The sequence below is a fragment of the Anolis sagrei genome, chromosome 4 (genome assembly GCF_037176765.1).
Source record: "Anolis sagrei isolate rAnoSag1 chromosome 4, rAnoSag1.mat, whole genome shotgun sequence".
Lineage (NCBI taxonomy): Eukaryota > Metazoa > Chordata > Lepidosauria > Squamata > Dactyloidae > Anolis > Anolis sagrei.
The window spans coordinates 191,113,215-191,129,290 of record NC_090024.1 but is presented as its reverse complement, the minus strand read 5'-3'; the positions used below and the strand labels follow the sequence as shown (position 1 = coordinate 191,129,290).

General features: G+C 42.7%; 1 protein-coding gene across 2 annotated transcripts in view; it reads left to right on the top strand.

Annotated features, from left to right (window-relative positions):
• The window catches only part of CCND3 (cyclin D3), a 100,835-nt gene that overhangs the window by 58,537 nt on the left and 26,222 nt on the right, over positions 1-16,076 (top strand). The window contains exon 1 of one of the 2 annotated variants that reach the window (XM_060773048.2): positions 12,331-12,702. The exons of the other annotated variant lie outside the window; for it this stretch is intronic. Within the exon in view, the coding sequence (XP_060629031.1) occupies positions 12,508-12,702 (195 nt within the window). The 5' untranslated portion in view covers positions 12,331-12,507. Of the gene's footprint in view, positions 1-12,330; positions 12,703-16,076 lie in introns of those variants that run through there. 2 annotated transcript variants of the gene reach the window in all.

The following is a 16,076-nucleotide window of genomic DNA, read 5'->3' as shown; positions in this document are numbered from 1 at the left end:
GGGGCTGGAGGGAGGAAAGGGGCTTTTTTCTTTCATCATACCATTACAGTTTGGAAATCTCATCCCTAAGGAATTAGAATAGCACCCATTTCACAAGTGTTGGGTGTCAGTTGAAAATATTTATATTTCCCCAGACATTTAAACTGGATGTATTGGTTATTTCTGTGTTATAGTTCTATACTTTGGTGTCTTTAGTTTATTTGGAAGATATTATCTCTTGGGGCTTTTTTTAATTATTATATTATGTGTGCTTTATGCTACACCCTAGATTCTCTCAGGATAAAAAATACTCGATGATTTCTTAAAATAAATTGCCATATTTCATTGCATAATAGTTGCCATCACAACTTTTGGGGTCCCAGTTTGGATATTTCTGTTTTCCTTGTATAATAGTAACACACTTGATTTACCTATGTAAATGTCCTTCCATTCACCCACCTGCCCACCCGTCCAAATCCCACCTGCCTGCTTCATTCACCTGCCCATCTGCTCATCCCCTTGCCCACCAAAAGATCCATCCTCTCACTCATTTACTCTCTCACATATGCTGTTGTGACTCAGCTGGAATCACAGAGTGCCTCTGATGAGGATGATGGGATTCAGGTTCATCTGCCTGTTATAGTCAATGAGGAACAGGGTGTGAAAGTTCAGTTTCCCACAGCAAGAGATGAGTTTGTTGATTCTGACACTAGCCAGGTGCAGGTGCAAATTGACTCAGAAAAAGAGGACAGTTTTCAGCCTGATAATGAGCAGGCAAACTGGATAACACTAACGAACAGGCTGACCTTGACGAAACAGGAAACTTAGATCGTGCTGACCGTTTGGAATTCAGAGTTCGAAGGAGTGTGAGAATAGCTAACAAGAAGGAGGTCACTGGCCAAAGAAATGCCTTCATGTTTTGCAAAGGATATTAAGCTGTGTGTTTGGGACCAAACCTTTGTCATAGCAACTTTTCGTTTAACCAAGAAGCTTGCATTCTGCTTGCCTGGATTGTCTTTCAGTTCTTCTGTTCATGGTCTCAGGACTCAGTCATGTTCTCATGGGATTTTGCTTTGCTGGTGTCTTTTTGGATTATGCTTCCAAGTGTTATTTTGTATTGATCTTTTGGAACATTACTTTTGCTTTTAAGAACTTTTTACCTTTTACTTTTTAATAATCTATAAAGACTTTTGGCTGTGTGCAGTTTGGTGTTTTTAGCAAAGTGAATCTATTCTGAGGTGCGACATATGCACTCACATATGGGGATGTGTTCTCAATTGTTTTTTTAGCATTGCCTTATTACAAGATTACTGTTTTGGAACAAAAAAAAGGGTTTTTTTCTTCATGTAATAGTCGCACCCCCTTTTTGTTACTATTATGACATAAAATATGGTAGCTTTCTTAATCATTTGATGTCAGTCACTTTATAAGTGATAACAAAACCTCTGACAAAGAAGCTCCTTTTTAAAAGGTCTTTCAATATCTGTCGCCCCCACCACTCAAAAAATTGTGTCTCCTCTATATTCTCTGTTTAGCTGCAAAGTTTTCAAAACCAGCATCTGTATTGGGAGGGTAGTGAAGAAGGGTTGAAGAAACACAGACTTTTGATGTTCCATTGTAGTAGTGTGTCTGCAGCAGACAGTGCAATAAAGGAAAGATTAAAGGAGTTGGACATATTCAGCTTGGTGAAAAGAAGACTGGGGATGATATAATTTCACCCTTTAACAGTCTATAGAGCAGTCTCAGAGAGGAAGGGGCAGGTTTGCTCTCTGTTACCTCAGATCAGGTCTAATAGTTTGAAGTTGCAGAAGAGTAAATTTTATTGAAAATTAGAAGGAAATTTCTAACAGCAAGAGTGGTTCAGCAATGGAATCAATTGCCTTGAGGTAGAGAGAGCTCCTTCTCGGGATGTCTTCAAAAAGAGATTGAACAATTACCTGCTGTGGCTGCTCTAGTGCAGTGGTTCTCAACCTGTGGGTCCCCAGATGTTTTGGCCTTCAACTCCCAGAAATCCTAACAGCTGGTAAACTGGCTGGTATTTCTGGGAGTTGTAGGCCAAAACACCTGGGGACCTACAGGTTGAGAACCACTGAATCTAGTGGGAGACCCTACATTGAGCAATGAGTTGAACTCAATGATCCAGGAGGCCCCTACAACTCTATGATTCTGTGGCAACAAACTTTCGATTAAAGAAGTAATGTCCAGTAAACATCTACTATGTTAAGTGAGATATACTTGTATTTGGTAAGATCTATTGCCTTCATTGCTGCTGGCCACTCAACACCCACATCTTTTTCTTTAATAAAATAATTATTACGTATTATTCATGATTCACCAAAGAAAAACTTAGTTGGTATCTTAGAAACCAAGAAACCCTCAGTGATGTGTTTGTTTGTTTTTCAAATTTTCATCAAGAATTTCCTCCCCTATTTGCCAAACTCTTTGCCAGGAAAGCCAGGAAGTTATCCATCCTTAGTCAGCAGTGAACAGACTATTGTTTTTGCTTCATCTTCCCATTTTTTTCCCAGAGGGCTGTTGAGTAGACCTTTCAGGGTTAATGGAGTCCGTCATTTGAGCCTGATAATGTGGTTTTAGATACCCTAGTTTTGCCAAATCATCCTCTGGGGAGAATATTTTGCAACTATCTTACTTTCTTTCCCTCCCCACCCTTGGCTTTTCTGTTTCTCTAAATTGCTTCAGAATATTCCAGGCTATATTTGAGCCAACCCTGGATGAAGCAGATTACTGTTTTTAATGCAATGTGTGTATCTCCAGTTCCAAAATACTTGATCCAGAAAACCTTCAGGAACAAGTATCCAACACTCTGGTTTCCCAATGTTTGGCTAAGAAGACAACCTTTGCCTATTTTCACTGAAAGCACAGAACTTGATGCTTTTGTACAAACCAAACGATGCTGGCCACAAATCATGGAGTGGAAGGTAGCCATAGTTTAAATTCAGCTGACTGGCTGGCATTGGTGAACACAGATATTTTACTCATGGAATCTTTAAATATTTAATGGCCACAGGGGTTGGAAGATTTCTGAAACTCAAGTAAAAGCTGTTCAAGATTAATTTTTAATGTGATGTCACTTCCTTGACATTTTCCTTTTGACATAGGACTTTTAAGTTTTAATGTGCATGTGTGTTGAACTTGGGTTGTCCCATTCATTCCATATTTCTGTTTTCACCCTACTATTATTTTTCAGATACTTTTTAAATGTCAAGTTTTGTATGGTGGTTTCACATATCACAGTGTCTCACCTAGAATGGACTGGAGTCACTCATCAATCTGATACTTAACCATTGAAGTTACTATCAAAACCTGCAGTCTATGGCTAAATCATTACAGTTGTGAAAATCTGAGTCCTAGTTGTTCTTCACATACTTCTGATATAGGCCTAGGATAGATATTATTGTTGTCACAGGAGTGCCACAGAAAAGAAGCTCCAGGTGGTATTATCCCGTATCTACCAATGCACACCCCAAATGTCTCCTTAATAAACTCCGGGTTTCCCTTATGAGTGGCTAAGAGAATCCTTCAGAAGAGGATGGTGATGTGATCCATAGTGAATATATTTCTGTGTATCATGGCAAGGATAAGGATCCTTTAGCAGAGAAAAGATATCTCTGCTGATTGAAATGCATATTTGAGTCCTATGATTTGCCCAAGAACAAGACAGAATCCCAAGAGGGATTGTAATTTTTTCATACTGGTTTTTGGATGCTTCCATTGTTTTGTGGGTTGTTGCAGGTTTTTCAGGCTATATGGCCATGCTTCTAGAACCCAAAAAACCTACAACAAACCCAGTGATTCCAGCCATGAAAGCCTTCGGCAATACATGGTTTCTTTTGTGATTGTTCCATTATCCTGTGGAAGAGCTTCCATGGTCAGCCAGAGGGTAAATACATTTTGGGCAGTTTATGAAATGTGTTTACATGTGAGTGTGTGAATACATTTCACTGAATGAGTCCTTGGTGAGAAATCAATAGAATGATAAATCTACAAATATTAATAGTTAATAGAAATGTATTAAATGCAAGGATAACAGGAGTGAAGAATATACAAAAAGAAAAAAATGGTTGACAAATTAATAGTGTGTGCACAAATTGTTTTAGTGAGGGGTTGGAAAGAAAGCAAAATAGACTCTAACGAATTGGTATACGTCTATAGTTAATATGTTAAATGTGGAAATAACAAATTGCAATTTTTATTATTTTTTTTTGTCATGTCAGGAGCAACTTGAGAAATTGCAAGTCGCTTCTGGTCACTTCTGGTGTGAGAGAATTGGCCGTCTGCAAGGACATTGCCCAGGGGACGCCCGGATGATTTTTATGTTTTTATCATCCTTGTGGGAGGCTTCTCTCATGTCCCCATATGAGGAGCTGGAGCTGATAGAGAGAGCTCATCCACCTCTCCCCTGATTTGAACCTGCGACCTGTCGGTCTTTAGTCCTGCCAGCACAGGGGTTTAACCCACTGCGCCACCGGGGGCTCCTCAAATTGCAAATGGAACAATATAGATACATTTGAAATGGTTACAATAATTAAGTGGATGTGAGAACCAGTTAGAAATTATTTGGAGAATGTGCTAAAATGAGGAGTGGAAAAATTAAGATTGAGATTGATATTTCAAATGTAACTTCTGTAGTCTGCTGTATAAATTGCATGTTTCAAGGAGGGGAGGGTGGGAGTGGGAGGAAACAACAAAACAACAATTAAAAATGAATGAGTCCTTGGTAACATAACGAATGTAAAGTATTAGTCTTAATAAGATGCTGGCAGATTTAATTTCATTTGCTGAAATATTTTATCCTCTACTGCTGTTTTTATCTTGGTTTTATATAATTGTTTTTTCAGTCTGCATTTTAGTCTATTATTATTATTATTATTATTATTATTATTATCCTCAACCTATGAGGATGCCTGCCATAGATGCAGGTGAAACGTCAGAAGAGAATGCTTCTGGAACATGGCCATACAGCCGGAAAATTCACAGCAACCCACTATTATTTTAGTATTTTATATTTTAATAGAATGTACATTTCCCAGAAATTTTGTTGTATGAGCTATTTATAGTGCAATAAAACAAGAAAATAAATAATGGTGTTTTCTCACTTGAAATAAAATGCTTCCCCAATGCTCTCGTCATGTTCAGAACTTCTGTAGTTTGCTCAGTCAGCTAAACATGCCATCTTCATTTTTCAGGCAATGTCATTGCTCTCTCCACAGATCTCATAAAAATGTGCCACTGTAGACAAATGCTAAAGCCATAATGAACCAATTAATTTATTGGGAGTGGTTGTTGGCTAAGTAGGCTTGCCATAGCCTTCTAGGCTCTTGAGATTTCAGGGCTAAACCTTAGATCTAGGAATGGCTCTTCTAACGCCATGAGGATAGGCCTTGGTGAGGTCATTGTACAATTATGTATCAACCATGCTTGATTTAGAGTATGTCCTTCAAATAAAACCGGAAAGTCTAACAAAGGAGAATATCTTTCTCAGGTTGGCAAGCTCTACTCTGAATAAGAAACTTTCCCCGGTTCTCTTTTGAAAATGTGTGCAAACATTTATTTTAAAACCACTTGGCAATTGTAGTCCAATTTAAAAAAGTGTAAATGCTATGCTCTGAGTTTAAAAAAAAGGAAAAAATTCCAGCTCCATTTCAAACTTTTGTAATCACTGCTTTGCACAACACAGGGAAGGTGCAATCCAATCAAATAACTATTTCCAAGCTTAGTTTAGAACAGACTAATTTTTAATAATTTTGCAGGTATTTATTTTTAGAACATGAGAATTATCATGTAACCAAAAAAAGTTTCTGGGTAAGTGAAAGGAAAATTTTCAATGCTTTTAATGGGTTACTCTCATTTCCTTACTTACCTACTTACCTTCTTTCCTTCCTTGTTCAGTCATGGAACTATCTCACCTTCAAAATAATCATGATAAACATGGTGCTAAAATCACTGAATATTTTGGGGAGCGAAAGATGATGATTCTGATTATTGATAATTATCTAATATATTCCTGACATGATTTCAAGGTTTTCTTGGTGGGCTAAGAACAAAAGTGAAGGAGATTGTGAGACATTGAGTGAGAAAGTAAGAGAATGAATGTGGTTAGAACAGTGTTTCTCATCCTGGGAGTCGGAACCTCTGGTGGGGTTGCGAAGGGGTGTCAGAGGTGTCTCCAAAGACCATCAGAAAACACAGTATTTTCTGTTGGTCGTGGGGGTTCTGCATGAGAAGTTTGGCCCAATTCTATCGTTGGTGGGGTTTAGAATGCTCTTTGATTGTAGCTGAACTACAACTCCCAAATGTCAAGGTATATTTTCCCAAAACCCCACCAGTGTTCACATTTGGGCATATTGAGCATTCTTGCCCAGTTTGGTCCAGATCCATCATTGTTTGAGTCCACAGTGCTCTCTGGATGTAGGTGAACTCAAGTATTTTCCAGTATTTTCTGTTGATCATGGGAGTTCTGTGTGCCAAGCTGGTTCAATTCCATCTTTGGTGGAGTTCAGAATGCTCTTTGATTGTAGGTGAACTATAAATCCCATCCATTACAACTCCCAAATGACAAACCTAACCACCAGCACCACCAGCACCACCACCCCCCGGCAACCCCACCAGTATTCAAATTTGGGTGTATTGGGTATTTGTGCCAAATTTGGTCCAGGGAATGAAAATACATCCTGCATATCAGATGTTTACATTATGATTCATAACAGTAGCAAAATTACAGTTATGAAGTAGCAACAAAAATAATTTCGTGGTTGGGGGTCACCAGAACATGAGGAACTGTATTAAGGGGTCGCGACATTAGGAAGGTTGAGAACCACATGGTTAGAAGGAAGGGGGAAGAGAAGGAGAATCACAGTGAGAAATAAAGATGGGAAAGCCAAGAGAAGACAAATTTAACAGGCAAGGACAAAGAAAACATCAGAAAGGGAGAAGGGCTTATGGGGAAGATGAGTGTGGAAAAGAGAGAAAAGAGAAGATGATGGAGTTGTACAAGGAGTTGTACAAGGAGAAGAGGAGAAGGTGGAAGAGGTTGAGAGGCAAAGGGGGAGATGCTTGGGGGAGTGTATGGTGTGTGTTCGAGAAGAATTTTACAGTCGGCCCTCTACATTTGTAGATGTGATGTTTCTAGATTTGGTTATTAACTTGAATAAAGTATTTTCTCTAGGAATTTCTAGGTTGTTGAAGGCTTTCTTGGCTGGAATCACTGGGTTGTTGTACGCTTTTACGGGCTATATGGCCATGTTCTAGAGGCATTCTCTCCTGATGTTTTGCCTGCATCTATGGCAAGCATCCTCAGAGGTTGTGACTTCACAACCTCTGAGGATGTTTGCCATAGTTGCAGGTGAAACGTCAGGAGAGAATGCCTCTAGAACATGGCCATATAGCCCGAAAAAACCTACAACAACCCAATCTCTAGGTCCTCCATTGCAATTCTATGGTCAACCATGAGGTCTTCCTGGAGGACCTAAAGATTCCTAGAGAAGTGTTCTTTCAGGTAAAAAAGATGGACTTTCATGTATGGTTTTTCCACTTTTGTGGGGATTCCATGCCCCTAACCATAGTGAATGTGGAAGGCTGGCTGTATACTGAATGTCTCCTGAGGCACTGAATAATGGACTGTTCAATATTTCCCACATTGAACACTCCCTCATTTTCAGAAACATTGAGAGAGGGAGGATGAGGAGGATAACACGGAGGGGATTATTTGGAAAGTCTATGGCATCCATTATGAAACTTGCACTTTTGTTCTGAGACTTCTTCTTGCTGCCCTGAATCCAAGTTCTGAGGTTCTTCTTGTTCTGAGGCCAAGAAACCTTATTCATTTAGTTGGACATTTTAAGATATTTTCACTACTATAATGGTCAGCATTTTGGAATTTGTCCCATTAATCACAGGATCCTTTGTTGAGTAATGCTTTGGCGCTCCAAAGGAAGGTGGCATTTACAATCTATTCATCACAAAATAAGCCTGGCTATTGTAATCTAATTAGCTGTCTGCTTTCATTCCTTCAAGCCCACAAGACAGTTGTCTAATCAGATAACCCCAGTCAAAAAAGCGTTCCTTTAGAAAGGTCACGCTGATAGAAACAATTAGCATTATAATGTACTCACAATGTCCAAAGGGCTTCCCCATATACGCCCTTGGTTATCTTGGAACAATTTTGTAAAGCTGTTCAGTGCTGTGATTTCCATATGGCAAAAAGGAGGCGAATTCAGCTGCGAGGGGAGATTGGGTTTGCTAAGCTGTGCAAAAACCCTCCAGGCAGTTCAAAAGTATCCACATTTGTTGTTTATTATCATCAAGTAGACTTATGAATCCAAGTCAACAGCTTGGCTCAGGTCTTGCAGATTCAAGTACAAGGCATCCTTGATTGAGTCTATATATCTGGAACTAGCCATCCCCTGCCATGCATGGCTGTGGCCCAGTCTGATGAACTGGAAAATAAAGTAATGAGAAAGTATTGGTTTCTAATATACGTAATTTCTTTATGCTTGTAGTAAACAATATTTGTTGTTGTTTCTTTGTCAGTATTGATGTGGAGATTGTCTGGTTTGCCTACTCTGGAACATGCAACATATAATTATCCTTCTTTAGGGGTTCCTTTCAAATCTATGATACTATATCTGCCATGTACATATTGTGTGTGTGTGAATCATATATATCTGTATATATCTATGGCTCAATGGCTCTTTGTCAGGAGGGCTTTGATTATGCTTTCTTGCCCTGGTGAAGGCAGCATTTCTCAACCTGGGGGTCGGGACCCCTGGGGGATCGCAAGGGTGTGTCAAAGGGGGCTGCTCTAATTTCACTTGGGAGGGAGTTCCATAGCCAAGGGGCCACCACTGAGAAGGCCTTGTCTCTTCTCCCCACCAGTCGCACCTGTGAGGAGAGCAGGCCCTCCCCAGAAGATCTTAATCTCCGAGGTGTATCATAGCAGGAGATACGTTTGGACTGGTAAAATGGGCCAGAACTGTTTAGGGCAGTGGTTCTCAACCTGTGGGTCCCCAGATGTTTTTGGCCTTCAATTCCCAGAAATCCTAACAGATGGTAAACTGGCTGAGATTTCTGGGGGCTGTAGGCCAAAAACATCTGGGACCCCAGGTTGAGAACCACTGGTGTAGGCTAAAGCCAGCACTTTGATTTATGCTTGGAAGCAGACTGGAAGCCAGTGGAGCTGGTGTGACAGGGGAGTTGTATGCTTCCTGAATGCTGTCCTAGTGAGCAAACTGGCTGCCACATGTTGGACCACTTGAAGCTTCTGAACAGTCTTCAAAGCCAGCCCCACATAGTGCACATTGCAGTAGTCTATCCTTTTTGTTACAAGAGCATGGACCACTGTGGCCAAGTCAGACTTCACAAAGTAGGGGTTCAAAAAGTGTAATTCCAGTCAATGTTCGTTTGTGGGATTAACATAACTCAAAAACCACTGAACGAATTGACACAAAATCATAATACAACTATCAGGCCAACAAGTGACCATCACTCATACCACCACCACCCCAAAAAAACCAGCAGAAAAGACTTAAAAACCCCAAAAAGCTAAATGATGAAAAGCTAAATGATGATACAGAAAAAAAGGGAAGGAGGGAAGGAAGGGTAGAAAGAAAGAAGGAAATAAAGAGAGAAAGAGGGAGGGAAAGAAAGAAGGAAAGAGAGAAAGAAGCATTGAAGCAAGGAGCAAAGGAAGGAAGGAAGGAAGGAAGGAAGGAGGCAGAGAAGGAAGAAAGGAGAGAAAGAAGAAGGAAAATAAACGGGGGGGGGGGGGAGGAAAGAAAGAGGTAGAGAAGGAAGGAAGTAGAGAAGGAAAGAAAAAAGGGAAAGGAAGGAAAGAATGAGCAAAGGAAGGATGGGAGCAAAGAGCAAAGGAAGGAAGGAAGGAAGGAAGGAAGGAAGGAAGGAAGGAAGGAAAGAGGTAGAGAAGGAAGAAAGGAGAGAAAGAGGGATGGAAGGAAAGAGGTAGAAAAAGAAGAAAGGAGAGAAAGAAGAAGGAAAAAAACAGGGAAGGAAAGAAAGAGGTAGGGAAGGAAGGAAGGAGAGAAAGAGGGATGGAAGGAAAGAGGTAGAAAAAGAAGAAAGGAGAGAAAGAAGAAGGAAAAGAAACGGAAGGAAAGAAAGAGGTAGGGAACGAAGGAAGGAGAAAAGGAAAGAAAGAAGGAAAGGAAGGAAAGAGGGAGTGAAGGAAGGAGGGAAAGAAGGAAAAAAGAGGGAGGGAAGGAATGAAGGAAACAGAAGGAAGGATGAAAGCAAAGAGCGAAGGAAGGAAGGAAAGAGGTAGAGAAGGAAGGAAGGAGAGAAAGAGTGAGGGAAAAGAAAGGAGGGGAAGGAAAGAAAGATGTAGAGAAGGAAGGAAGGAGAGGAAGGAAACAAAAAAGGAAAGGAAGGAAAGAGGGAGCAAAGGAAGGAGAGGAAGAGGGGGAAGGAAAGAAGGAAACAGAAGGAAGAATGGAAGCAAACAGCGAGGGAAGGAAGGAAAGAGGTAGAGAAGAAAGGAGAGAAAGAGGGAGGGAAGGAAAGACAGAAGGAAGGATTGAAACAAAAAGTGAAGGAGGGTAGGAAAGAGGTAGAAAAGGAAGAAAGGAGAGAAAGAGGGAGGAAAAGAAAAAGGGGGAAGGACAGAGGTAGAGAAGGAAGGAAGGAGAGAAAGAGGGAGGAAAAGAAAGAAGGGGGAAGGAAAGAGGTAGAGAAGGAAGGAAGGAGAGAAAGAGGGAGGAAAAGAAAAAAGGGGGAAGGACAGAGGTAGAGAAGGAAGGAAGGAGAGAAAGAGGGAGGAAAAGAAAAAGGGGGAAGGAAAGAGGTAGAGAAGGAAGGAAGGAGAGAAGGAAAGAAGAAAAGGGAGAGAGGGAGGGAAGGAAGGAAGGAAAGAGGGAGCGAAGGAAGGAGGGAAGGAGAGAAAGAGGGAGGAAAAGAAAAAGGGGGAAGGACAGAGGTAGAGAAGGAAGGAAGGAGAGAAAGAGGGAGGAAAAGAAAGAAGGGGGAAGGAAAGAGGTAGAGAAGGAAGGAAGGAGAGAAAGAGGGAGGAAAAGAAAAAAGGGGGAAGGACAGAGGTAGAGAAGGAAGGAAGGAGAGAAAGAGGGAGGAAAAGAAAAAGGGGGAAGGAAAGAGGTAGAGAAGGAAGGAAGGAGAGAAGGAAAGAAGAAAAGGGAGAGAGGGAGGAAAGGAAGGAAGGAAAGAGGGAGCGAAGGAAGGAGGGAAGGAGAGAAAGAGGGAGGAAAAGAAAAAGGGGGAAGGACAGAGGTAGAGAAGGAAGGAAGGAGAGAAAGAGGGAGGAAAAGAAAGAAGGGGGAAGGAAAGAGGTAGAGAAGGAAGGAAGGAGAGAAAGAGGGAGGAAAAGAAAAAAGGGGGAAGGACAGAGGTAGAGAAGGAAGGAAGGAGAGAAAGAGGGAGGAAAAGAAAAAGGGGGAAGGAAAGAGGTAGAGAAGGAAGGAAGGAGAGAAAGAGGGAGGAAAAGAAAAAAGGGGGAAGGAAAGAGGTAGAGAAGGAAGGAAGGAGAGAAAGAGGGAGGAAAAGAAAAAAGGGAGAAGGAAAGAGGTAGAGAAGGAAGGAAGGAGAGAAAGGGGGAGGAAAAGAAAAAGGGGGAAGGACAGAGGTAGAGAAGGAAGGAAGGAGAGAAAGAGGGAGGAAAAGAAAAAGGGGGAAGGAAAGAGGTAGAGAAGGAAGGAAGGAGAGAAGGAAAGAAGAAAAGGGAGAGAGGGAGGGAAGGAAGGAAGGAAGGAAAGAGGGAGGAAAAGAAAAAAGGGGAAGGACAGAGGTAGAGAAGGAAGGAAGAAGGAAAGAAGGGAGGGAAGGAAGGGAGGAAGGAAAGAGGGAACGAAGAAAGGAGGAAAAGAAGGAGAGAAAAAGGAAGGGAAAGTTGGCGGGTGCATACACACACACACACACACAATATTGGCTGGAGTTACACCTAAAAACGTGCCCGTCCCGACTTACAAACACATTTAACTTAAAACCCATCTTGTTCGTAACTCGGGGACATCCTTTATTGGCTTTGCTGCAAATAACATTCTGGGTAGAGAAGCGTTTTCTGTTTTATTATTTTTTTCCAAACCCCATCTATACAGAGGTGGGGGTGTGGCGGAGCAGGAAGGCCTTCCCCTCCCCCCCCCCCTTCCAATGCGAGGAGGGCAGCCGGGGCGCGTGGCCAGGCGCTTGGGAGGCGGGGTCCTCGGGCGTCACAGGCAGAAGGGACGGCGCTCCCCGGCTCCCACCGCCAAAGAGGAGGAGGAGGAGGAGGATCATCCCGGGCTCCGCCTCCCCGGAGGTCCTTCCACTGCTGCCGCGTTCCATGCGGGAGTGTCAGCACCAGCAGCAGCAGCAGCGCCCATTTCTGCCCTGCGCAGGGGGCGGGGAAGCAGGCCGGAGAGAGAGAGAGAGAGAGAGGGAGCGTCCGGCTTCTCCTGGCTTTGCTCGCGGGCCTCTCTCTCTCTTTCCTCTCCTTCCATTCCCAGCCTTTCTCCCTCCCTCTCTCCCTCCTTCCTTCCACCCGCGGCGCCGGGGTCCCGTGGGCGCATGGAACTGCTGTGCGGGGAAGCGGGTCCGGCGCGGCGGGCCAAGCGGGACCCTCGGCTCCTGGCCGACCGGCGCGTCCTCCGCAATCTGCTCCTCCAGGAAGAGCGCTACACCCCCCGCGCCTCCTACTTCCAGTGCGTCCAGAAGGAGATCCAGCCCTACATGCGGAAGATGTTGGCCTTCTGGATGCTGGAGGTCGGTGCCCGGGTCTTTTGGGGGGGGGGGGTCCTTCCTCCTCCTCCATCCCCCCTCCCCCCGTTTAGCAAACCCATCCTCACAGCCCTGGAGCGTTCTTTTTAACTCCCCCCCCCCCCCATATATAAAGTGGGGGAAGGCAGGAGATAACCCAGGCCTGGGCAAACTTCGGCCCTCCGGGTGTTTTGCACTTCAACTCCCTACCGGCTGTTAGGAATTGTGGGAGATGAAATCCAAAACACCCAGAGGGCCGAAGTTTGCCCAGGCCTGGGATAGGCAGGAAAGGGAATCTGTGTGTGAGTGTGTGAGAGAGAGAAAGAGTATAAATACTTGCATATCTCCCTTCTGACCACGAGGCTTTACTTCCTAGGAAAACTTTGCATACCCTCATACAAATATATACGGCAGATTACTTCATAGGAAGCCTTTGTACTCCCCCATATATGGGGGGATTACTTCCTTGGAAACCTTTGCATTTGGCTCCCCGATAGATAGATATTGGATCTGAACATATACACATACACACACACACACACACACACACACACACATATATAGCTCCCATATAGGACGCAATTTGCATTTGGCTCCCGGATAGATAGATATTGGATCTCTCTGTCTCTCTCTCTCTCTCTCTCTCTCTATATATATATATATATCATCCCCTCCCACACACACACATATATATATAGCTCCCATATAGGATGCAAGGGTTTCCTAGGAAGACTTACTTCCTAGAAAATCTTTGCATTTAATCCCCCCATATATATATATATATATATATAGAGAGAGAGAGAGAGAGAGAGAGATGGGATCTATATGTGTGTGTGTATACAATATATATTAGAGATATATAAGAGAGAAAGAGAGATGGGATCTATATATAAATGTGTTTATGGGCTGCAAAGGTTCCCAAGGAAGTAAGCCTATGAGGTTTCCTAGGGGCTTCCTCTCATCTATTTATGGGGGAGGAAATGCATATATATTAGGGGAAGGGAATGCATAGGATTCCTTGGAAGAAAACTTTGTGGGATTTCCACCCATGGTGGCCCCATATATATCTATATGTGTATATTGGGGGGGGGGGGGGAAGGAAATACAAAGGTTTGCTAGGAAGAAAGCCTCCTGGAGTTTCCATGGGACTTGATCCTCTCTCTCTCTCTCTCTCTCTCTGCAATATATATATATATATATAGAGAGAGAGAGGAAATCTGAGAGATGGTTTTGCTCCTTGGTAAGTATGCATTTAAGAGTTGCTGTGTTTACTCGGAAGTAAATTACATTGAGCAAGGATGCGTGTAGGATTGAGGCCTGGAGAAAGTGCTGATCTTTGAATTGGGGGGTGCAGGATGGGATGAGATTGAGTGCATTTAGGGGGGGGGGTGTATTCAGCCTTATCTGGGGTGCAATGGTATGTTTTGTAGCAGTATTTGTGGGGCTCGGGAATCAATGGAGGCAGGGAACCACGCTGCAGTTAGGAATCAATGCATTGCAAGGCCTGGGAATGTGCAAGCGGCTCCTTCCTGCCTGCAGTTGGGTCTTGTGTTTGGGAAAGCAAGCCCCCCATTGCTGCAAGGCCAAATAAAGAGCCATTTTTAGGTTGGAGAGGTGGCAAAAAAGGGAGCTGCTAAGCTGCCAATACACTTTGATCTCCCAACTGGGAAAGGAGGAAAAGGAAAGGAACAAATGCATCAGGTCAATTATAATTATAATAACAACAACCACCACTACCAAAAACAAGATGCTGCTTTTTAAAACAACCAATGCTATGGAATCATCAGAGTTGCAGTATCACAAGGTTTTTAACCTTCTCTGTCAAAAAAGCCTAGTGTTGAATAAACTACATCTTCCATTGAATCATGGCAATTCAAGTGGTTCCAAACTGCATTAATTATACAATGTAGATACACCCTGACATGACCATCCCGAGACTGTCTGAACTTTGACTAGCCTTCTCCTTATGCAAGAGAGTCTATATATTCAGCATAAATGGCCATTTCCCCTCAAGGAACGTGTGTCATCCTGACAATTTGATTTGGCTCACGGTTTAGGGCTTGCAAAGAGTAATTTGCTTTGGCCTGATCTGGGTAAAGGTAGGAATACCTTCCAGGAATGCAGTCTGGGAAACTCCCAGAAACTGGATAGAAGAGAACTCATTCTTTTGAAATGCTGTGTTGTTAGTGTCACAAATTCTTGCAATCATGTAGCAAAACAGAGTTGTGTTGACTTGCAAGCCTGGTTATTTTCCTTATATATATTTCTGTGTCAGGAGCGACTTGAGAAACTTCAAGTTGCTTCTGGTGTAAGAGAATTGGTCATCTGCAAGGATGTTGCCCAGGGGCTTTTACCATCCTGTGGGAGGCTTCTCTCATGTTCCCACATGGGGAGCTAGAGCTGACAGACAGAAGCTCACCCCACTCACCGGATTTGAACTGCTGACCTTTTGGTCAGCAGTCCTGCTGGCACAAAGGTTTAAAAGTCATCATTTAGACAAATACCAAATGCTAAAGCAGGAAAGCCCTGTGACAACAAATCCATACAAAAATTGCTCTGTTACAAATCTATAAGAAAGTTGGACAAGAAAAAAATAATGAGCTTTTGCAGAAAAGAGAAAGCTCAGTGTAGATTTTTAACTGTAATTTCATGCATTCAATGTGGGCAGTGTTTTGGTTACTCGGTCTAGCCAGTGGTCAAGATGAGGGACTGGACGCCGGACCTTTCCTCCCTCTCTTTGATTCCACAAATTATTCTTGGTTGATATTGTCATCATTTGATAGCTTCCTGTGTGCACATAGCATTCAGTTCAATGGCGTTTGCATTGGCATGAGATCCAGAGCGTCAGGGTTGAAATGTTCTGTTGAGGGATATGAATGGTTTGATTCTTACTCACAAAGCATGACACATTGGGACAAAATTTACAAAAACCCAAGTGCTGATTCTGTATTCAAAATCTGGTTGCAGTGGATGCTGACTCAAAAAGACTTCTGCCATAAGTACATGAATGATTTGGAATGCATGAGACATTGAAAGTGCTCCGTTTGCCTAGTATTTAAATATGCTAGTTTAAATCTCTAGATTTTATTTTTTTTCATGTCAGGAATGACTTGAGAAACTGCAAGTCGCTTCTGATGTGAGAAAATTGGCCGTCTGCAAGGATGCTACTCTGAAACGCCAGGATGTTTTATCATCCTGTGGGAGACTTCTCTCATATATCCGCATGAGAAACTGGAGCTTACAGACAGAAGCTCACCTTGCTCCCTGGATTCGAACTGCCCACCTTTCGGTCAGCAGTCCTGCTGGCACAAGGATTTAATCCATTGTTTCACTGGGGGCTCCATCTCTAGATAATTATATAATTATGGTCATTGATGGGA